Source organism: Vanacampus margaritifer, chromosome 15 (genome assembly GCF_051991255.1).
Source record: "Vanacampus margaritifer isolate UIUO_Vmar chromosome 15, RoL_Vmar_1.0, whole genome shotgun sequence".
NCBI lineage: Eukaryota > Metazoa > Chordata > Actinopteri > Syngnathiformes > Syngnathidae > Vanacampus > Vanacampus margaritifer.
Genome location: NC_135446.1, coordinates 20,477,154 through 20,500,116, shown reverse-complemented (window position 1 = coordinate 20,500,116; position 22,963 = coordinate 20,477,154). Strand labels below are relative to the sequence as shown.

Sequence of the window (22,963 nt, the reverse complement as noted above, 5' to 3'; positions counted from 1 at the left end):
GGAATCTCCGATGTAAACTACAAAGATGACTGATTCCGATAAATTGTTTATTGTTCTGGTTAATGCAGACGGTCCAAATCACATTGGCTTGCGTCAAGTAATTTATGATAAATGAAAAGATAAATATGTTTATAATCATGTCAATGATATTTTGGTCGCCATAGTCGAGTGACGTCAGAATAAACCGGTCGGTGATGTCGATGTCTGACTTCCCACCTTCCTCAAATGCAGCATGAATACTTCTCAACAATTGACACAATAAATTCCCAAAATGTATGGTAAAGGCGTCATGAGTAGTTGGTGTTTATTGTTGCTCAGAAGTCATCCACACAAAGAAAGGTGGAGACAGCAGGACACACAGCAGGAACATCATGCTACCAAAGTATGAAATTTGTACAAAAATACTTTACATCGTCAGTTTTCCTGAAACAAAAGACGTCGGTTCACTTGTTTATTTGTTTGTTTGGTTGGTGAAGCTACATGGAAGTCAACACTCCTTTTCCAATGGCAGTGCAATGCGCGGGTGTGTGTGTGTGTGTTTGTGTGCGTGCGCAAAATCCTGCAATGTTGCGCACGCGTAATACACGCGTACAGACACAGTGTGTGTGTATGGCTTTATGGCGCGCATTCTGTAACCACGCCCCCAAGGCCCCTCGACTCCTTTCTATTGGTGGAAATTGTTAACCCTAACTCTTTTTCGTGCGAATGAGTTAGCGCTGTGTTAGCCTTGTGCTAAGTATCTTGTTAGCCACAAGCTAGCTGTGTGCGCTTTGTTTGCTAGCCACTAGTGGCCGCTGTGCTTCAAACAGCTTCAAACGGCTAACTAAAGTCAAGTAGAACAACCAATCGCACCCAAGCAAATGACAGCCAATCACAACTCTTCCCTCTCGAGCACAGAGCAGCATTTTTTTTTTTTTTTTTAGAGGCTTCTAATTGGTCGCTTATGAAAATGTTGACTTCCTAATGAGGCAAGAGAGCTAGCAGCTAAATGTTGACATCACACACGTGTCACAACATGTTTTCTAAAATGGCTTAATGTTGTCATGGAAACTATATCGACGACGAGGACTCAACCTTTGTTTTCTTTTTTCTTTTTTGGACATATTGTGCGGTCCAGTCGTCATGGAAACAAACAAACAAACAGAGAAAAGTGACAACAGTCAATCAAAACACACAATTGATTAGCATAATTGATCACAGTTACTGGAGGGAGGAGGCGGGGTCATGCTCGTTGGCGTGTGTGGTCGAGGGAGAACCAATCACAGTCTGGCGTCGTTTTTTTGATTGATTGGTTCCAGCCAATCTGCTGAGTGTGTCATCCTGCCAGCCAGGTTATTGGCTGAGGGGCAGTGGGGGGCGGGGTTAACAGGGTTCGGGGGAAGCCTAGCTGGCCATAGACGACAATGCACGCACACGCACACGCACACACACTCACACTCACACACACAGTGTGGCCAGTCAACGTGTGTAAACATTTAAAAAACATTTTTTTTAACTGCTCAGTGTCTGTCAGTGTCATCATCATAATTATTTTTTTTCTTTTTTTCCCCCCAAACTTCCCTCCAGGAGCATTTTCTTGGCACACAAGTCCAATTTCCATTCAGATGCTCCAATCACTTTGGGTCAATAGAAATCCGTCCATCTGTGGTTGGTTGTCTCCGTGGCGACGGCATGCAGCCAATGGGTCGGAAATGGCGACCCATTATCAGTCTTTGTGCTGCTGCTGTGCTTCTGTTGAAATTCTTCTTCCTGTCACCCCTGTAGACCACGTCCCAGAGGACCGGAGAGGGTTGGGGGTCGGGTTGGTTTGGTTTAGGAATTGGGAATGTGATTGGGATCAGGAATGGAATCAGGAACAGTTGTGAGCTCAGGACCGGGATTAAGACCAGCATCAGTAGTGAGATTTTGAATCCGGAGTGGCATCGGGATCCGTGATGATACCAGGTTTTGGACTAGGATCAGCATCAGTAGCGGAACCTAGATTTGGTTAGATCAGGATCAGTAGTGAGGTGGAGATGAAGATTTTAAATGGGATTGGGATCAGGATCAGTAGTACGACAAAAACTGGTCTTAAGACAAGCATCAGTAGTGAGACCAAGAACAGGTCAGTAGGGGATTCAGGATTTGTCCTGAAATTGAGATTGGCATTTGGATCAGGATCAGGGTCTGTAGTGCAAACTGGATTGGTAATGGGATCAAATCAGGAATGGGGTTAGAGGCTCCAGTGGGACACGAGTAGGATCAGAATCCGGATCAGGATGAGGACCAGGAAGTGTGCGTGTGCTTTCAGGCTGCCTTAGCAGGTCAAAGTTCAGAGGTTGTGTGTAGCACCAAGGGGGCGTGGCCCATCCAGTCCCTATACGGAAGTGTTGGTAACTAGCCCCGCCCCCAGGCTCATCCCCAGTCCGTCCCCAGGTTTCTTCCACTTGATTGGTGCGTCGTCCTCGCCCGCGTCCTCATGCGCCTCCTTCTGGTTACAGATTGGCTTAGGGGCGTGGCTATTGTCGGGGCCTTCCGTGTGATTGGTCAGCAGATTGGCTGAGGAGGCGGGGTTTCGGCTAATGACCAGATCCAAGCGGTTTGACGACTCCGCGATGAGCGGAACCACCAGGCAGCAATCGAAGTCCCGAGTGCGCACGTGGTTGATCTGAGCACAAAGATGACGATTTGTGTTCCGGGAAGTGGATGCCGACGGCGCTCATTTTCAATCCGCGCTTACCTGCAGGAGGCGATCGTACGCTTGCAGGCCTCCGCGTTCCGCCGGGCCGCCGCCGCGGATGTTGTTGACGTAAACGCCGCGATCCAGGACGCCGTCCGACACGCTGAAGCCAAAGTCCTCCAAGTCGGAAGACTTTTCCAGAGTGAGCTGCAACACGTTAGCACGTGTCAAGCAAACATCAAATCTATTTGCTTCACAAAAATCCGCTGAAATGGAAAATGGCCGAGCTGTTCAAAAAAAAGCGATGCGCGTTCACCTTGTGAAGTTCTACTGGCGTCTGGTTGAGGATGTCGTTGACTTCCTGCCTCATCTTTTTCATGGCGAAGGCTCTGCGCTGGGGGTCGGAGGGCAAGGTGTTGGAGCGTGGGGTCACCTGTGGGCGACAGACGTGTTACATCATCGCAGTCCGATGTGGAGGTCGGGGGTCGGCGGCGGCGCTCACCTGGGGGCGGGTGCTGCTGCGTTCCTGGAAGCTGGCCTGGCGTCCCAGCGAGGTGCGGGGGGGCGCCGGCTCGTGGTTCAGACTGAGGGTGGAGCCGGACATGATGGTGGCCTGGAGATGACCGATCACATGTCCACACCCAAAAAATTATTTTATTTTTATTATTCAATTAGCGTGCTTTTGTATTCATACTTCCCAGCATGCCTTGTTCACACTAACATGCCAGACCATTCAGCAAAGATGCAGCCGCATTTCTATTGTTTAAGATTTTCCCCCCACTTTTATGATAGCAAGAGTATGAAAAATTATATTGTACATTTTATAGTACACTGAGATAGATACACAGATAAAAAATGTGCGATTAATTTTGAGTTAACTATTGAAGTCATGCGATTAATTTTGAGTTAACTATTGAAGTCATGCGATTAATTACGATTACAAATTGTAATCGCCTGATCCTCCTAGAAAATAAACTTGCCATTAATAATCACATAAATATTACTACTGTATATCATTTAAATACCACTGGATAACACTTCAATTATTTAAAAAAAAATGCAATTTAAATGTCCCTAAATGCCATTTAAATGTTACTAGAATCCGCTAAAATGTCTATAAATTTCACTACAAATCAATTTCATGTCAGTAAAACCACCTCGACTTCACTTAAAATCACTTGAATCCTTAAATATCACAAAAAGCCACTCGAATGTCAAGGAGTCACTTAGACGTCACTTCAATATGATTCAAAGCCACTTGGAAGTCCTTGAAGGGTGCTGCTAAGAGTCGCGTTCAACAAGAGACAACATGTCAGACGTTAGCGCACACTAAAAACACTTCAAGAAGACGGGAAGGAATGAGAGGATTAGTGGAGGTGAAGACGAGGAACGAGGGAAAATACCCCAGTCAGGAGGTCCGCCTCTTTTTCCGGTTCCTGTAAAGTAACCAGCCCTTTTTTCAAAAAATCCTAATTCTAAAAAGATTTCCATTGGTCAAAACACTTCACAAAGCCCCGCCCATCTGGCATGTTATTAACATGTGTGTGAAAAATGTAACATGTAACAATCTGTGTGCGTGTGTGTGTGTGTGTGTGTGTGTGTGTGTGTGTGTGTGTGTGTGTGTGTGTGTGTGCGTGTGTGTGTGTGTGTGTGTGTGTGTGTGTGTGTGTGTGTGTGTGTGTACGTACGTACCTCCAGTTCTCTGAGGATTCCGCTCTGTCCACACGTCTCCAGATCCTCCAGAGCCTGAGACCAGAAGTTCTCCTCCTGGTCCGGTTCTGTGCCGTCATGACACACCGTAAACCTGCACACCCCATCGCCAAGAGGTCACAGGTCAGCTACGTGCACAAGCACACGCGTTGTGCAAACCGCCCTTAGCTCCATGCTAACAACTGCCATTGCTTTCGATAAAGAAAGCTAACGTGCTACTGTTGTATCATCAGAGAGGGCGACGTCATCAAAATGGTGGCTCACCCGCCGAGCGTGACGTGTTCCCAGTCGTCGTTGAGGCCTGACAGGTCCGACAGCGGATTGGCTCGCTGGCGAGAGGAAGCGGGCGATTGGCTGTTGCTCGTCTTGGCGTTGCGCCACTCGTGGAAGGTGAACGGCGAGGACTGGAAGGAAGGAGCTGGAAACAGGCGGGACGTGTCACCACTAGATGGCGATGTGGTTGACGTAGATGACGTACCCGGGCTGGTGAAGCTGGCGTCCATGTTGGAGCCATCCCATGACTCGACGGCGCTGTCGACGGACGGCAGCGTGCTGAACATCCTCTGACCCGAAGGGGGCGCCGCCGTGACCAGCAGCTCCTCTCCTCCCTCGCCGTCGTGGTTTTCCTGGCCAGGGCCGATCACGCAGGAATTGGGACTGGACACTGCGTAGACACAAGCACACGTTGAGGTAGGGAACGTCGGGACTCCCGGGCGGCGCCGGCGAGGACGTACGCTCGCCGTGTTTCTTGATTTTGAGCGTGACCGTCTCCCCCGCCTGCTGGAGGAGACTGATGGCCTCGCTCAGGGGTTTGCCCTTCAGGCTGCTGCTGTTGATGGCCAGGATGCGGTCGCCCACGTGGATGGCGCCCGTCCTGCAAGCACACGACATCGATTGAACGATTCAGATGATTACGGGAAAATAATAATAACGATTATTTTGATTGAGATTGAAATCATACGATTATTCATTGATTGTAAAACTTTTTTTTTCCCAACTACTCAAAACTATGGTCATAGCCCATTCATCCCTTCATGTTGAACGCTTTATTCTTGAACACTATTATTTTTGTCATATTTATTTTCACAAGTCTGGGGGGATTTAGTGGGCTTACCTGGGACCTCGGGGATTTTATTTTGTGCTATATCATATTGAGTATATTTGTGCCCTTGACCTTTGAGGAAAATAAATTTCTGTGAATCTTTAAACTAAATACAAGTTAATATAAATAAAAACGTATATATTTTTTAAATACTGTATACTACTGTAAAACAGTAATTGCAAAACAAATACTGGGTGTTCTTGCCCGTTTTGGCCTCCAAGGGGCAGTGTGGTGCCGTACATCCATGGTGTACACGCGAACAATGACAACAGAAGAAAGTTGCGATTGAATTCTATGAAAACTCGTTTTTCTTGTATTTCACAAATTGGGAAGAATTTGTGCCTTTGAGTAGCGTTATCTCACCTGTTGGTATGTGTTTCCACAGCATTTGTGTGTGAATATTCGTTATTTGAAGGACTATTACTCCCGAAGTTGATGCTAACTTCCTGTTAGCATTTGAATGGGATCCTCTATTCAATTGCATTAGCATTAGCGCTAGGCTCGCGATGTGTTAAAAATGAAGCATGTTTTGTATTTAAATACACACTGTATGTAATTCCCTTTATTGTGTGTTTAGTTTTACAGTTAACTCCAACTGGAGTGTCATTAAACAGCTTAAATGATGCTTAGGGACGGTAGAATTACACTGATTCACTCGGGGCTAGCTACAAGCTACATGGTGCATTCAGGGTCTTTTCACAACGTAGGGAACTTGTAAACGCACTGCAGCGTTCTGCACATTAATAGTTTTTCTTCCATCATTACGTTTTATTGATCGAGAGATGCCAATCGTCCAGCCAATGTCAACTCAAGTGTATCGCAAGGTTACTCTATAAATATATATAAGATTTTAATACTATAAAATATTTTGCTGACCTCTCCGCCAGGCCTCCCTTAGTGAGCGAGGAGATGATGATGGGGTCGAAAGGCTCCTCGGTGCCCGAGATGGTGATGCCCAGAGGGCCTCCGTAGCGTTGGAGCTCCACCGTGTAGATGATGCTCCCCGACACCTCCTGCTCGTCTGGAAGGCCAACAGTCGGCGGTCGGTTGCCGGCGGTGGACGGCGCGACGTGCCGCGCGACGCGGCGGCCGCTTACCGGAATTGTCCTCATCTTTGCGTATCTTGAGCTTGACGAGCTCCTCGCACTGCTGCAGGATCTGCACCGCCTCCTCCATGGAGCAGGTCTCCACGCGGATGTTGTCGATGGCCAGCAGTTTGTCTCCCAGCTCCAGCGTCCCCGTCCTCCAAAACACCAACGCGCCTTAAAACGCGCTCCACCATGCGCGACGTGCTCGAATGTGTGTGCTTGTGTGTCACCTGTGGGCAACGCTACCCTTCTTGATGTCTGAAATGATGAGAGGGTCTCCCGCTTTTCTATTGGATGGAGCTGCAACACAACAACATGTTCAGCGCATGTTTGTTCAACTTAAACGTCGTCCGATGGATGGAACTCACAACTGATGGTAATTCCTAGTTCCACTCCGGCTTTCTTGGGGAGCTTCACGTGGAACGTTCCGGAGGACGGGATGACCGATTCTAGAGGATACAAAATGTTTCTGTTCAAAAGTGACTTCATACATTGTGTGTAAGCCAGGTAACAATACACAAACGTCTCGATATTGTGGGGAGGTTGGCGATACAAAAAAAGCTCACGATAATGTGTAAAAACTCGCTATATTGTAAAATAAACACATAAAATAAAGTTTAAGAAAAGCTCATATTGTGGGGAAAAAAAGCATAATATTTAATAGTGTTTTTATCCATAATAATAGCAGTAACGGAGAAATAGGTTTGGCCATGTCATTGTCATGTGCTCCTATTGGCTGAGCGGCGCAGAGCATCATGGTCTATGTAGTTCACAATGTTGTGTTTGTTTGTTTAGTGAGTGATAACCGCAGTAGCCAAAACATCCCCAATTAAAATGAAACTGCACTAAAAAAACTAACCGAGCAGAGGGTGCTCAAACTGCACAATAATATGGAATACAACCTCACCTTTTTGACAGCAGCGTTTGATATCGGACAGAGATAGACCGATATGGTTTTTGCAGGGCCGATACTGATGCCGATTATTAGTAGTCATAGATATTCATTTTCAGTAAAAAGAGGGGGGAAAATATTGTGATTTTTTTTTTTTTCAAATACAAATGCCAATCTTGACTTTGTTGTAATGTCTTAAAGCATGTTTATTGAACAATTTTCCCCCTTTTTTATGTTAGACAATAGACATCCTTTTACATTTCTAACAAAATGTTCAGGGAGCTCCCAAAGGTTATCAGTATGTCGTAAAAAGTTAAATGGAAACTTAAACACCATAAATACCATAGCTCTCTAAACAGTAGTTTACAACAGCTGAAATCTTAAACTTTTAAATTTCTTTGTTTTAATGTTGAACAAAAACAAATGGCTCAGAAGATTCCCAGGGTCAGCAGCATCTCTTATAAAGTTAAGTGAAGATTTAAATAAAAAAAATAATTCCATGACATTAAAATGGCTTTAGATTTACCTTATATCGATCATCATCTTTTTTGTAAAAGTCCGATACCGATATTCGTCAAAAAGCCCAATATTGGCGCCGTTAATCGGGACGATTTTTATACAGTATTGCGATACAACAATATCGTCGTTATCGTTACATCCCTTTAGTACTTACCGGCCACGTCAAACTCAATCTCCAGGGTGAGTTGTGCAGTAATGGAGGAGTCTCTGAGCAGCTGATTGGTTTCTTCCAAAGTGGAATCTTCAGTAGGAACTCCATTTATGGACAAGATCCTGTCGCCTATTTGCAGGATGCCACACCTACACACACACACACACACACACACACACACGTAAACATACGACTTGTATGTTGCGGGAAGTCGCGTATCACGCGTATCGAACCTCTCAGCAGGACTGTCGGGGTCAATGTAGGCGATGAGCGGCGGCGAGGACAGCGTCTCGGTGGCGAAGACGCCGCCTTGCAGCTGGAGGCCGAAGCCCATGATGCCATCGCCGAGCAACGTCACCTCCGTGGTCTCCGTGTGGACCACCTGACCGGCCAGACCCACCGTGCTGGACGCCAAAGACACTGACACAAAGAGCCAAGGAAAGCCAAAGGTTACATTCATGTCGTCATAATGAAAACGCCATTTTCAACTTGAAATGTTGATTATGTCACAAGCGCCGTGTTAGCAGTTAGCAGTTAGTTAAGCAATATTTCTATGCAGGTGTAAGTGAGACAAAGTTGTTCCTCACAGGAGCTCTTGAAGTCCTTCTTCTTCTGCTTCTTCCTCATGAGCGTGCCCCTCGGACTTGTGGGATACGCGTTCCTGGGAATGGTCATGTTGAGGGACGACAGGCTGTACGCCGACATGGAGCCCGGCGAGAACGTGTGGCCCAACGCTGCGTGGCGGCACACAGCCAGACGTCAAAGGTGACATGCGCGCACACGCATACACTTCAAGAGGAAGTGAACCGTAAACATTTCCTGACGATAATATGTTATATGTGACCTCACTGTTCTGAACGTGACATTCTAAATAATATTACATTTGTGGAATAAGAGTTATTGAAGCAAAATCCAGGCGTTTTTATCCATCTCAGGGGGCGGCCATTTTGCCACTTGTTCACAGTTGCTCAGGCAACGGCCAATCACAGCTCACCTGTTCTCTGAAGCTGAGCTGTGATTGGTTGTTACCTGAAAAAATGGTCGCCCCCGGAGATTGTTAAAAACAAATAGATTTTGATACTTTATTTATTATATCCAATATTAATGTTGTTTAGACTAGAGGAGGAACATATTGTGAAGAAAATGTTGGGGTTGACTTCTCCTTTAAAGGCAGACAAAAGTGTAAACACTCATAGACAATGCACACACGCAAAAACCCACTCACATCGACACAGACAGGAAAAGACACGCGCACACACACAACGTAGCGCAAGAGAGAGCGGCGGACGTACACGGGTTGTTTGTATGGCGGTTGTGCGACCTGCCGCCTGATTGGTCAGGATGGTACGTGTTGTAGTGGTAAGGGGGGAGGATGGGTGCAGAGGTTCCGGTCTCCCAGGGGAGGGGGCGGGGAGAACGCTGCACCTTGACTGCACACATGCACGCACATACACACACATGCAGGGCAGTGTTCAGGTTAAGACAAGAGGAACGACTTTTGGCTCAAAGATGTCCATTCAAATGAATGTGTTGCCTTCAGGGACAATTCCACATTCTGTGTGTACCTTGCTGTGGTGCGTTCAAAGGCCGGTTGGAATTGGCCCTTGTTAGTTTGTTGTTTGTTAGTGATTGTGTGTGCGTGTGTGCTGCGTTCAGGGCCAATTAGACGTAATGATGTCGATGCGCAAGAACCTTGCTGCGGTGCGTTCAGGGCCGGTCGGGCCTGGTGCTGTGGCAGGATCTCCATGCGGACGTTGTGGCAGGAGGCGGAGAGCAGCTGCGTGGCTTCGGCCAGAGAGCAGAACTCCATGGATTTGCCATCCACGGACAGGATGTGATCGCCGGCGTGGAGGGCGCCGCACCTGCGCGACGCGCGCACACACATGCGTAAATGTCTATTCGGCGTGTGCGTGGTGATTAGCGTAAAGGTCACCTGTCGGCGATGCTGGCCGGTTTCACTTTGTCGATGACGATGACCTGCTTGCTGCAGAACATGGACGAGGACAGAGCCACGCCCAGGCTGGAGCCTGTTGCCTTGGCAACCTCCACCAGCAGAGGACCCGAAGCTGAAGACACGGAGTCTAAACGCGGCGGGGCAAAGGTTACGTGTTAGGTGAGGTATGTGTGCGTGCGTGTGTGTGCGCGCGCGCTGACCCATGACGGAGACGTCATACTCCAGCAACATGGTTGCTTCCTGTCCACTCTGCTTCAGAACGCTCATAGCCTCCGCCAGCGTGTTGCCATGGAGACGGATGCCGTCGATGCTCAGCAGCCGGTCACCAGGTTTGATGCTCCCTTCCCTACACGCACACGCACACGCACATGCGCCCTTAAGTACGGAGATCTCAAAATTCTAAAAAATCTAAAAATTAACTTCAAGTTCCCGCTGCAAAAAAATGCCAAAGTTAAGTAAAAGCCGCCACTCACCTGTCAGCAGACCCTCCCGAGCGTACGGTTGCTATGACGATGGGTCGACACTTGTTCCTGTCTTCACTGGCTCCGCCTACATGACACAAATTGTCACTATTTAGTACCGCACACTCAACCCCCCGCCCACACACACCTCTAATGACGAATCCGAAGCTGTTCCCTTCCTTGTGTAACGTCACCTCCACCGTCTTGAACATGACACCCGAACCCTGCACAGCTGCAACACAACACGTCAACAACCCTGTCAGGGGCGGGTTCGGAGGTCGCGTGAAGGACGCGGGGAGGTCGGCGCGTACGTACAGACGGGCGGCAGCTCGTACTCCACCTCCAGCAGCACGCGCTCGCCAACGTTCTTCAGCAGGCTGATGATCTCGTCGTGGCGGAACTTGGCCAAGTTGATGCCGTTCACAGAGCGGATGTAGTCGCCGACGTTCAGTTGGTCGCTCCTGACGCCGACAACGAGGTAAGGAAAGTTTGCCATTTGAAACTTAACTTGGGTCCTACAATAAGGATTTATGTACATTTTATGCGTTCAAGATACTTCAGGTCATTGTTAAACTTTAGCTTGAGCCTCTCCAACTCCTCTCGAACCTTCTCTGGGGACTTGAACCAGATCCCAGGACCAGAACCTAAACAAAACCATTCTGTTGCATTTTCTTGGGACTAGTTTGCTCTCTCGAGACTTGAACTGGCCTGGGGGACAAGAACCTTCTCTGAGGACTAGAACCTTACACTCCAAAAAAGGTAAAAATAACCAAAATTGGGCCAAAAAAAAACCCAACGTTCTGGTTTATTTATTTATTTTCTAACAAAACAACTCAATTTGTGGGGGTAAAAAAATAACGCAAATTCAAAAAGAGGCGTCAAAAAGAGACCAATCTAACATTTTGGTTTGTTTATTTAAACCAAAAAGTTGGATTAAATGAATGACCCAACAAAACAACCCATTATTGGAGGATCAACACAGTGTTTTGGGTTATTTATTTATTTTGTAAACCAAAAAGTTGGTCTAATGAATAACCCACCAAACAACCCTTTTTTTTTTTGGACTGACCCTACTTTTTGGTTTACATGCGACCCAAAAAGTTGGGTCTGTCTGTCTAAAAAAAAAAAAAAAAAAATGGTGTCACATGTAAACCAAATGGTTGGGTCAAAAGAATAACCCAAAATCCAATTTTTTGGGGTTGTTTTGCATTATTCATTTGACCCAACTTTTTCATTTAAATGATTAACACAATCATTTGGGTTGGTCCCTTTTCCAAGAGTGCAAGACTAGAATCTTCACCTGGATCTTCTCGCCCATTCTCTTGGGCCGAGTACATTCTCTATCTTCGAGGAGTACAGTACAACTTTTTCTTACTGCAACAAGAACCTCGTCTTTGGTGGAGAACCTAATCTCAGTACTATAATGTTCCATTGGGACTAGATCATTCTCTCAGAACTATACCCTTCAATTGGAACTAGAAATGTCCCTTTATCTCAGGTCTAGAACCTTCACTTGGGACAGGACCTTTGGGATTAGTCCGCTCTTTTGAGACTATAACCTTCTGGTGGGATGAGAACCTCCCCCAGGGCCCAGTACCTTCTCTCAAGACAAGAAACCATCCATGGACTAGAACCTTCTCTGGGGACCGACTCCCTTGTCACTGGACTACAACCTTATTTTGAGTCTAGAACAAGACCATTTTGGGGGGATTAGTAGCTTCTCTTGAGATAGAAGCATCACTATGGACGATGACCTTCTCTTGAGGCTCGGCCCTTCTTGAAGGACTAGAACCGTCTCTCTACATAAGTACCTTTTTTTTTTTTTCTGGACTGGAGCAAACCCTCTCCCTTCTTGTTCTTCAAGCGATAATAAAAAGCAGCCTAGTCCGACTCGGGGCTTCCTACCTGGCGGCGATTCCCCCCTGCCTCAGATTGGACACCCGCGGCTTCCCATCCTTGTCGATGCCACCCGATACGGTCAGCCCCAACGTGGTGCCCTCCTTCTTCATCAGCTCCACCAGGGTGCACCCCCGGAACTCATCTGGGGATTGCAAGCAGGTGGCAGTCACATGACCACGCCACGGAATTCTTTCCCGTTAGCTAGCATTAGCATTTACCTGGTATGCTCTGCCTCCTGATGGCCAGCGCGCCGTCTGACGGACGCGAGCCCGTCGAATGTTTGGTGTACGGACCTTCATCTGCAACCACAACACAAAAATGGTTTACTTCCTCTCCAGTGAAGAAGATGAAAAAGAAGACTGAAAAGATCCAGACTACGATCGTAAAGTGTTGTGATGATGGATCACACACTGAGTTTTCGTCTCTTCCCACCAATCCCACAACTCCAGCACTCACGCGCACACACACACACACACTAAGCCATAGCGACACTCTACACACACATGGTGCACATGATGACGCCAGCACTTGTCTTCCTCGTTATCTGGCATCATGAATTTTACATCCCTCTCTCCCACTGGAAAGCTCTCATCCACACAAACATCCGATTGTCAATGAGTGATCAATTTCCAGTTAACGATACTGTCATCCCGCTCTCTCGCTTGTCCTCTGTATGCAGCTCTACCTTTATTCACCCTGCGCAGGATCTGACATCGGCATTTGAACGACACGGCGATCATGATGAAGCCCCCAGCTCGGCGTCGCCGGCTGCCCAGCCAGCGCCATGCACGCTAAACCGCCGCAACCCTCTTCCTCCTAATCCTCCCCCGTTTGCTCCTCTTTCTCTCGCTTCTCCGTCGTTCGGCCGCCGCGAGCCAAGCGCCTCCTCACGCAGACGCCATCGCGTAGATGAGGACGAGGACGACGAGCGGGGAGGAGGAGGACGAGGAGGAGGGGGAGGGCGCTGCAGATGTGGAGCGCCGCCATGAAATGAGGATAAGGGGGGGGGGGGGAGGAGTGTGATCTGATGGTGTGATGACGATGAAGAGGGGGAGGATAGAGGATGCCCATGATTGGGGGATGGAGGAGGTGCATCAAACATCAGAGGATAAGAGAAAAAAAAAAACATGTAAAAGCATCCTGCATGCTTGAGAGACCCCCCCCCCCCAACCCCCTCTCCTTTAACACGCCGTTTCTCAAAGGTGCATGGAAAGAAAATGTGCGCTGGCCCTTTAAATCAACCTTCACATTCCACCCAGTGCGCTGAACGGCCAAGATAAAGTCTTTAAAGTGAGGTTTAAAATGAAGTCCAAAACAACGAGGCGTTCAAGTACACTTGGGACGTTCCAGTGGGTACAAACCAGTGTCAACATGTTTGAACTCTAAAAAGAACCGAGGGCTTAAGGCCCTAAAACTCCATTTTACGACATCATCCCATGAAAGAAAACCTGCGCTGGCCCTTTAAACAACCTTGACACGCCTCACAGCGTGCTCAACAGCCAAACGGAAGTCTTTCAAATGTGAAGTCGACTGTAAAATAAGCGAGGCAGAAAAGTACATTCGGAACGTTCTGTCAACTGTGGACCAATGTCAACGCTTTTGACGCGCGCACAACGAAACTGGCCGACGTGAGGTCTAGTGTAAAAGAAACCAAACGTTCAAGTACAAGTAGGACGTTCGATCATCTACAACCGCACGCAAGTCAACAAAATGTGAAGTTTAAGTCTAAAGTGAGACACCTCGACGTTGTTTTTTTAAACTGCATCGAAAAGTTGCGTGGGAAAAGTGTGCACTGGCCCTTTAAATCAATCTATACACGCCTCCCAGCGTGCGTGTTATTAGACCACAGGTGCGTGGCGCATTTACACGCTTCATATACGATGATGTCATCACCATGGGGAAAGCGCTGCCACGAACGCAACACTGCCGCGTGATTGGCTGCAACTGCGGGTAGGAGCGCCGTCTCGTCCCACATCTAGGTCAGTGTTCCAGATGCAGATTATGCTGGATTAATTTCACTCTCTGTGCATGCGTATGTGTGCGCGTGATAATTTGTGTAAAAAAAAAAATAACGTGATTATTTTAATGGTGACATATTGTATTTGTTTTACAGATTACACCGTTTCATCAACATTGGTGAGTGTTACTACTACATGCCTGTTTGTTGAGCTAATGCTAATGCTAACACATACCAGAGCGCCACCGAAAGGTCACAACTTGGACATCATGGTGATCATAAAAAAAAAATAAAAAATCTATTAATCACATCCAAAACAAGTTAACACCCCTTTTGTTCACAAAGGGGTGAACCTCGCCGCATCTTTGCCTGCGAATGACTCAGCAATTCAAGAAAGCTCCTTTCATACCCAATCATGGCCCCCACCTGTTCCCAATTAGCCCTGTGGGACGTTCCAAACAGCTGTTTGAGGAGCATTCCAACTTTTTCAGTATTTTTTTTTTTCTTCCACACGTCCCAGCTTTTTTGGAACGTGTTGCGGCCATAAAATTGTAAGTTTGCTAAAAACAATCAACTTTATCAGTTTGACATAAGTTGAACATGATTTGTAAATACTGTTTTTGTTTCTGTTTGACACAATGTCCCAACTTGATTGGAATTGGGTTTGCATATGGCCCCTGTCCCCCTCCAGTTCCAAAATCCCTTTTCGCGCCCAAGGCCACGTCACGGCGCACGTGCACCATGAGATGATCAAGGCACACGTGCTCGCTGCCTGCGACTGTTACCATGGCAACGAGCTGATGAATAATTGAAGGGAGTGAGCGACCCTGCAAGTACAAAGAGCAATTTTTAGACATGTAAGACATTCCCATAGGCTGGTCTGCTAAATGGCTGAGCTGAAATAGTAGAATGTGGTGTTCAAGTACACTCCGGCCATCCCATTGACTGCAGACCGGCGGCAACATGTTAGATTGGCAACATGCACTCACAGGCACGCCGTACACTTAGCACTTAGTGATTAGCGTTAATAGCAGGGGGAGCAAACAGGAAGTGGATGTGCTGTTGGGCAGCCAAGAGTACCGACATGACACTACTTAGATACACTGCATACAGAAAGTACTGACACAACACTATACTATACATATTATACAAACGCACACTGATTTCAAAGGCGCTGACACGTGGGCATGAGTGGCACGGGCCTGACATCATTCTGCCTCATTAATATGCAAATGTATGCAGCCTTATTGTATCCACATTGCAGGCCCACACACACACACACATGTGAACACACGCATACTACACAACCATCTTGTGCCATTGATGTTTGTGTGCTTTATAGATGAATGCCAAGGTCTTATTTTACAATCATGTCGACTGAAGTTCTCTTATAAAAGTTCTATTTTAAGATCAGGGCACTTTTTAAGGCAGTGAAACACACACACGTACTTATATAATTATGAGGACATCCATAGACATAATTAATTTCCTAGCCCCTTCACCTAACCCCAACCATCAAAAATGATTGCCTACCCCCCCATTTCTTACCCTAACCTCAACCATAACCCAATTCAAACCTGAACTCTAAAACCAAGTCTTGAACCTCAAGAAGAGTTGAGTTGTGAGGGCCGGCAAAATGTCCTCACTTCACAAAAAATGTCCTCAATCTGTTGGTTAAAGACGTATTTTGGTCCTCACAATGTAGCATGGACAAGTACACACGTACACACACGACCAGGGGTCACCATCATGGTGCCCCCCTGCCGGCCTGTTCTAAAAATAGCTCAACTCTGAGACTATGATTTCCAAGGAATGCTGTTGAAGTGAACACTTGGGGAGATTTATTGAGATAAATTGCTGCAAAGTGATATTTATCAATTTTCTGTGTTAAATCATAAAATCACGAACATGATCAGTGTCGTCATATTATTGAATATTATTCATTAATATGATGTAAAATTCTGATCATTTTGGAAAATGTAATATTTCAGATGTGTGTATTAATCAGCACCAGAGAAGTAGCTCTCACGTTCCAAAAAAGTTGGTAACCTTTGCACTACACAGTTACGTTGCATTGCTTTTAATGGGTTACTTGACTCATTGAGCCATTTTCAACAGTAAGAAGATCATATTTTGTCTATAATTCACGTGATAACATTATTATACATGAACAACAAAGACCTTTAAAACCTCATTTTGCCACTTGCTGTCGACTGAAGATGACATCACCTGTGCTGAGGAAATAGGCAACGACCAATCATGGCTCAGTTTGCTGACCAAACCTAGACGACTGGTGGGCCGTGATTGGTCGTTACCTATTTCGTTACCTTTCCTCAGCACGGGGTGATGTCATCTTCAGAAACATGATGAAGTTATCAAATTCATCCTGGACAAAATATTAACTTCTTACTGCTGAAAATGGCTCAAGTCGACTATCCCTTTAACTTACTAACCAGTAGTAGCCTGTGTGTGCGTGTATGTGTGTGTGTGTGCGTGCGCTTGCGTGTTTAAGAGATAAAAGTAGTACTTGGCGATGTCGTTGAGATTCCTGTGCTGTAACAACACTTGTTATTATCCACAAAGCACCTGGTGTCTCATCTTCACCTGCATGCTCTTCAATTATACATCAAAGTGCACACAAACACAATACGTGTACACATGTACACAACGCGTGTGTGAGAGATGTGTGTATATCTGTAATTTGTGAGTGTGTGTGAGGTGAATGCGTATTTGTCTATACGTGTGTGTGTGTGTGTGTACACAAGTCGACGATGCGCGTCTGTCGCAGGTGTGCCACTCACGTAGCAGGCGCGTGTGGTACTTGCTGGTGTAGAAGTAGACGTCGTCGTATCCTTCCTGGTAGTCGTCGTCGGCGCGGTACCTCCTCCTGCGCCTCCTTTGGAGCAGGCGCAGGAGAGCCAGGAAGCGCTCCATCCTCACCGGGCTAACACACGCACTCACACACACACACACACACACGCGCGCGCGGCTCACACGCGGCTAGTCGCGGCTAGCGTCGCTAACGGGAAGCGTCATTCCACACAAAAGAAAGTCAGCTCAGGTTTCTTTTGACGCACGCACACGCACGCACGCACGCACACGCCTCTGGATGGCACACGCACTCTTTGTAGCCTCGCCGCCTCTGCAGCCTCCTCCTGTCCTGCTTCAGCCAATCACAGCGCTCGCAACACACACACACACACACACACACATTGTGAGCGTGTGTGTGTGTAATGTGCACTTGAAGAGTCAGCACTCAGCAGACATGACTTTTCTTCTTTCCTTCCTTCCACATCCTCCACTCATTTATCCCTCCATCCTTTGCACCATTCATTCCTCTTTTTATGACACACACACACACACACGCACACACACACACACACACACTTGACTGAGGGGGAGGGGAGGGCTCTATTCAGTTAAGGAATGACAGGGATTTCTACAAAGGACAGGAGGAAGGGAAGTGCATACCAGGGTTGATTAAGAACTACGATTCCCATGATGCAACTGGGCCGCATTGAGTTTTAACTCGAATGGTGTCTTATCATCTTAATTTCTTGTCTAGCACAAACTGTTGTAGTAGATTCAATTAGATTCGATTTAATAAAGCAGAGACCGTCGAAGTAGAATCCAGTCTAGTGCTTTGTATAATCTAGTCTATTCGGAAACTAGTCTTGTCTTGTAGAATCCAGCCTTCACAGTAGAATGTAGTCTATGCCACAATCCAAGAAAATCTAGTAAAAACTAGGGGTGTCAAAGTTAGTGTTAATTTTGAGTTCATTTAAAGTTCCTTTAACGCCACTAATTTTTTGAACGTGCGATTGTTGACCGGCCCTTACTTGGAAAGCCCGTACTGGGGGAATTCCAGTCACAACACAGCAGACGCGTTCACGTCAAGATTTAGCAGTAATAAATGTAATAATAATGCATATATTTGTGGAGACTGAGGTCAAGTTGTATTTAAAAAAAAAAATAAAAAATGTGCAGAATTTCACAAGTTACTTCATGTTAAAGATTAGATATGAAATAATATGAAAAAAAAATTCACTGAGCTGTCACCAGTCTTGCAAATGCAATTATGCCATCTAGTGGTGGAAAAATGACCAACCCAAATCAATATCACACTAGTTTTTTACAGTACAATTTTTTTCATTTAAATTTTAACTCAATTTTTATGAATTATTATGAAATTACTGTATCAATGACTAAAAGATGCAGCCATATTTCTATTAGTTTAACATATTTTCACTTTTATGTTAAGAGTATGAAAACTTAACAAAATATTTTATTGTACATTTGGAACAGATATCAAATTTGTGATTAATCGCGAGCTAATTATTATGATTACAAATGTTGTCGCCTGACATCCCGAGTAAAAACACAAACTATTGTTAAGTAAAATGTTGTCTGATGGAAAGAATTCTACACTGCAGCCTGTTTAGACAGCAGACTCGTTGGGCTGAATTGATTGCGCCCTCTTGTGGTTGCTTCCAACCAGTGAAAATAATGCGTTGTGTGTGTGAAATGACACACACAAAACAATAACTCATGCATCATCTTCATCTGTTATTTCCCTAAAAGGAGAGACGCCCATTGAGCCTTCAAAGCGTCAGCGGGACTGACTGACATTTGGTCGAGAAAGCCATCGAGAGCTGCTAAAAATGACAAGCCAACCCCATTTGCATAGCACTCATTTGCATATCACTTGCAGGCCTGCGTGGCGCCCTGCTGCCATTGGCTGCCTGGCGGAGTGCACGCGAGTGCGCGTTTAATCACATTCTCCACACACGCCGGCTTATCCTGCTGCTCCCCCGCCTGGACGCTCTCAGGCCATGCAGCGTCTATCAATATCATAGATATTGTCCGCGCTTAGCGTCGTCAATATGATCTGCGACCAATCAGGTAGTCCACTGCTGTCGGGTGAAATGTTTGCGGGGGGGCGGCCCACGATGCATTGGGGCACACATGATGAAGCCTGAGGTGCTTTGCCAAATGGACGTCTGAGTAGTTGACCTTCATTCCTAATGGACGCACACACACAAAAATACATTGGAATCTACAAAGTAGTAGAATCCAGTCTCATATAAATGGTGCTAAACGGAACGTAGTCAAGTAGAATCTAGTCCAGCGGTGGCCAAATGTTTTAATTTCAGGGCCGCAAACAGAAAAAAATGGAAGAATGCAAGCAAGGGCTGCTTTGAAATTCTTTGACTTCAATTTATTAAACACACTGATATCAACCAATCAAGTCATTATTGTTCATATTCTAGTTATTTTTGAAAATAAGCTACATAACAGCTTGCAGTTAAAGGTGAAAAGGCAAATAGTGATTTTCAAGATTTTGGGGTGTCCTTGGCCCTGTAGCCCTGCTATACTAGCTCCACCCCTGCACTGAACAGTAAGTAAAACCCGTATCCACATTCACAACCAACAATAGACCAAACTGTCGCAAAGTGACCATTTTTTAAACAGTTACTTGAGGGTCTTGAATCATTCATCAGAAATCTGTCCTGGACACAGAGCAGAGGGCGAAAGAAACCATTTTTGCTTCTAAAATGGAATTATTTTAATTTTATTTTTTGAAGATAAATTGTGTTATTATTTAAGTCGATTATTTGTATCTTAAATTCTACAATATATAAACCAATTTATTAGTAGCAGTGGCACATATTTTTTGACGCCCTTCCTTCTTACTGTACTTTTTTTTTTTTTTTTTTTTTATAGCCTTGCTGGAACGTGTCAAATGTCATTTTTAGAATATGCAGCGGCCCACTGGCCGCAGCTTGGACACCACCGATCTTGTCCATTCAAATATAGCCAGTAATATGTATTTGAGTAAAATAGTCTTGTATAATCAATTCTCGTACTAGTCAAGTAGAGAGTAGTGTGGTAGAATATTGCTTAGTAGAAACTATCAGAATCTAAAATGCCGAATTGCGGTTATGCGGGGGTTCACTTGGATGTCATTAAGTACACATCAGTCTGATACGTTGTAGAATCTAGTCTACAGTAGTATTGGTAGGAGGCCTGAGTAACTGACCTTGATTCATAATGGACACACCACGCACGCACGCACGCACGCACGCACAGAAAGGGGAAGCTAGTGCAGCGACTTCTCAATGAAAGCAGATATGCCAAACAGGTGCGCCATCTCACACACACTGATGCAACGTGTGTGCGCGCGTCTGCGTTTGCGCATGCTGGGTGAATTCAAGCAGAAAATGACATGATGTTTGTTTGATGCCAACAGCTCGGCGCTCCACCTGGATGCTGCCCAGGGCTGAATGTGTGTGTGTGTGTGTGTGTGTGTGCGTGCGCGCGCGCGCGCGCCAATGCCACAAATTAAGGACAAAAGTTGCACTCAAAGACAAAAAAAGTGTTCTCATACACGTGGAGCCGTTGCTCGCACACGTCAGCATTTTATTGTTAGCGGTGACGACGATGTGTGTATCGTGTGAGTCTTGTCAAATGTGTTTCAAGTGCATCACACACGCGCAGGTTTGCTTGACTAATCCAGAGGACAAGGATGAGCAGAGTTGTGACATCAGCACCTCTTAAAGGACACTGTGTGTGTGTGTGTGTGTGTGTGTGTGTGTGTGTGTGTGTGCGCGCGCGCAGGCCGAAAGTGTTGTATGACGTCATATTAGCTGTGTCTGTTGCACACCCCAAAAAATTGTGTGAATGTAACATTTCAAATATCAATGTCACTGTCATATCCATGACCGTACTTATGTACGTAATGTTGGCAGCACTTGCATATAGTATTTATTTCAATATTGTATCTTTGCTTGTAGTGTATGTTTCCTATTTACAATATCTGTACTTCTGTATGTAGTATGTGTAAGTCAATGTAATGTATATAATTAGAGTATGGCGACGATGTATGTACGGCGAAGTAAAGTGAGGTCAGTAGCCTACTTAAGCATGTGCAGTGATGTCATTTTTAACTGTCGCGTTAATATTTTAGTGTGCACACGAGAGGATTTGTCTCTTCATTTCTAGTAATTCCCTCTATTGTCTATTTTTATCCATTTTTAAAGGCGTGTTATTTTTAAACAGATGAAAAAAAAAGATGAATCAATCATCAGTGATGTGCATGGAACTGTGAACATGAAAACTGACTTGGTGTAAGGTGAGAATATGAATATTAAAACAATAAGGTCCATGACACAACTACAGTAAATAATAAATTTATGAGGACATTTACCATTCAATAATGATTAACGACTTAATCCTTAGAGAATGTGATGACCTATACACGTCACTTTGATTTATGAACATTTTTATTTATGATGGTTCGCTGGTGTTACACTGAGTAATGTCGACGTGTGAGCTCACAAATACAGCACAGATTTCAGTCAAGCAGGGGGGGGGGGCAAACCGGCGCCTTCAGGCCGCTTTTAGTGCTCCTACCCCCGGCCACGCAGGAGGGCAACCGCCGGCAGGTCAGCAGGTGGGTGGGCCTGCTAGCTAAGCTAAACTGCTAGCTTCACCTGCTGACTCGACGTAACACAACGTGAAGCACCGTCACAGTACATGACGTCACGACAACGGACGTCACGTCACGTCAAGATCCGATGTCAAGATCAGCCGGTGCGCCGCACAGACACACACTCAGCGTCAACTTTCACGCGTGCGGCGCCGAAAGCCGGCAAACACACGCGAACGCGCACCAGAAGACGCGCACGCGCATGCACGCAAGGAGTGTGCGAGAGGGGAGACGTTGGCGGTTCGGCGCCGCCGCTCGCGCTCTTACCTCCTTCCTGGTCCGCTTGCAGACAGGCCGGGATGTTCTTCTTCCATCCGGGCATGATGCACCTCAGGGCGGATAGGGAGTCCAGGGCGGCCCGCTAGCAGACACACAGCACCAGAAGCGGCAACAACATGTTAGCTAGTTAGCTTTAGCTTCATGGAAGAGATCCACCTCCGCGTGCACTTCCTCTTCTCCCTCGCCCCTTCTTCGGCACGCGAGACCCCCACCCTCTCTCTCTCTCTCTCTCTCTCTCTCTCTCTCTCTCTCTCTCTCTCTCTCTCTCTCTCTCTCTCGCTCTCTCTCTCTCTCTGTGTAGCGCGACACCCCCACCCCCTCCTAAATGGAGTCTCGCGCTCCGGGTGGTCTTGGGGGGTTGAGGGGTGGGGTGGTGGTGTGCTTGACGTGATGAAATCACGAAAAAGGCCGGGAGGGTGGGAAAAAAAGGACTATATTGTTGCGCATGCGCGGTGCAGCGCGGTCACCTGATTGACATCTTACAACTTGACCAGAGCTGTATTATTTTAAAAATTAATAATTCATAATTATGCATTTATTTGTCCTGTATCACTATTTGTTATATTTATGATAATTATTAATATATTTTATTTATCACACCTCTAGGTTACTACTCGCGTGCGCGTGTGTGTGTTTGTACTATTGCTCATTTCTAAGTGATTTTGTAATACTCTGTTCTGTTTTATTACACCACTAACATTACTTTTTTTTTCCCTCTGTGCACGTTCGCTGTCTGTTACACTTAAATTACTGAACTTGATTAGATCATTTGTGTGATTTTTGCTTGATTTTCTGCTTTTGTG

General features: G+C 46.0%; 1 protein-coding gene and 1 long non-coding RNA gene across 7 annotated transcripts; one reads left to right on the top strand and one right to left on the bottom strand.

Moving 5' to 3' along the window:
- Positions 1–274: 274 nt before the first annotated feature.
- Positions 275–22,369, bottom strand: grip1 (glutamate receptor interacting protein 1). Of its 6 annotated transcripts, none has more exons than XM_077544486.1 (25): positions 22,149–22,369; positions 12,654–12,734; positions 12,442–12,577; positions 10,852–10,997; positions 10,685–10,768; positions 10,549–10,624; positions 10,276–10,421; positions 10,055–10,202; positions 9,814–9,983; positions 9,414–9,551; positions 8,709–8,855; positions 8,355–8,541; positions 8,125–8,270; positions 6,928–7,008; positions 6,790–6,859; positions 6,569–6,714; positions 6,348–6,492; positions 5,104–5,243; positions 4,848–5,033; positions 4,634–4,787; positions 4,352–4,463; positions 3,162–3,272; positions 2,976–3,092; positions 2,720–2,866; positions 275–2,647 (listed from the first exon to the last, which is right to left on the bottom strand). In XM_077544486.1, exons 1-25 carry the CDS (start codon positions 22,201–22,203, stop codon positions 2,357–2,359), a joined length of 3,360 nt encoding a protein of 1,119 aa, XP_077400612.1. In that variant the 5' UTR covers positions 22,204–22,369; the 3' UTR covers positions 275–2,356. The 6 variants fall into 6 exon arrangements, with proteins under 6 accessions (XP_077400612.1, XP_077400606.1, XP_077400610.1 ...); XM_077544480.1 differs by lacking the exon at positions 22,149–22,369 and adding an exon at positions 17,194–17,545; XM_077544484.1 differs by lacking the exon at positions 22,149–22,369 and adding an exon at positions 14,628–14,770.
- On the top strand, positions 13,602–21,314 carry LOC144035090 (uncharacterized). Its single transcript, XR_013288371.1, has 2 exons — positions 13,602–14,414; positions 14,549–21,314. It is a non-coding gene; the product is annotated as an uncharacterized LOC144035090 (long non-coding RNA).
- Positions 22,370–22,963: the final 594 nt, after the last annotated feature.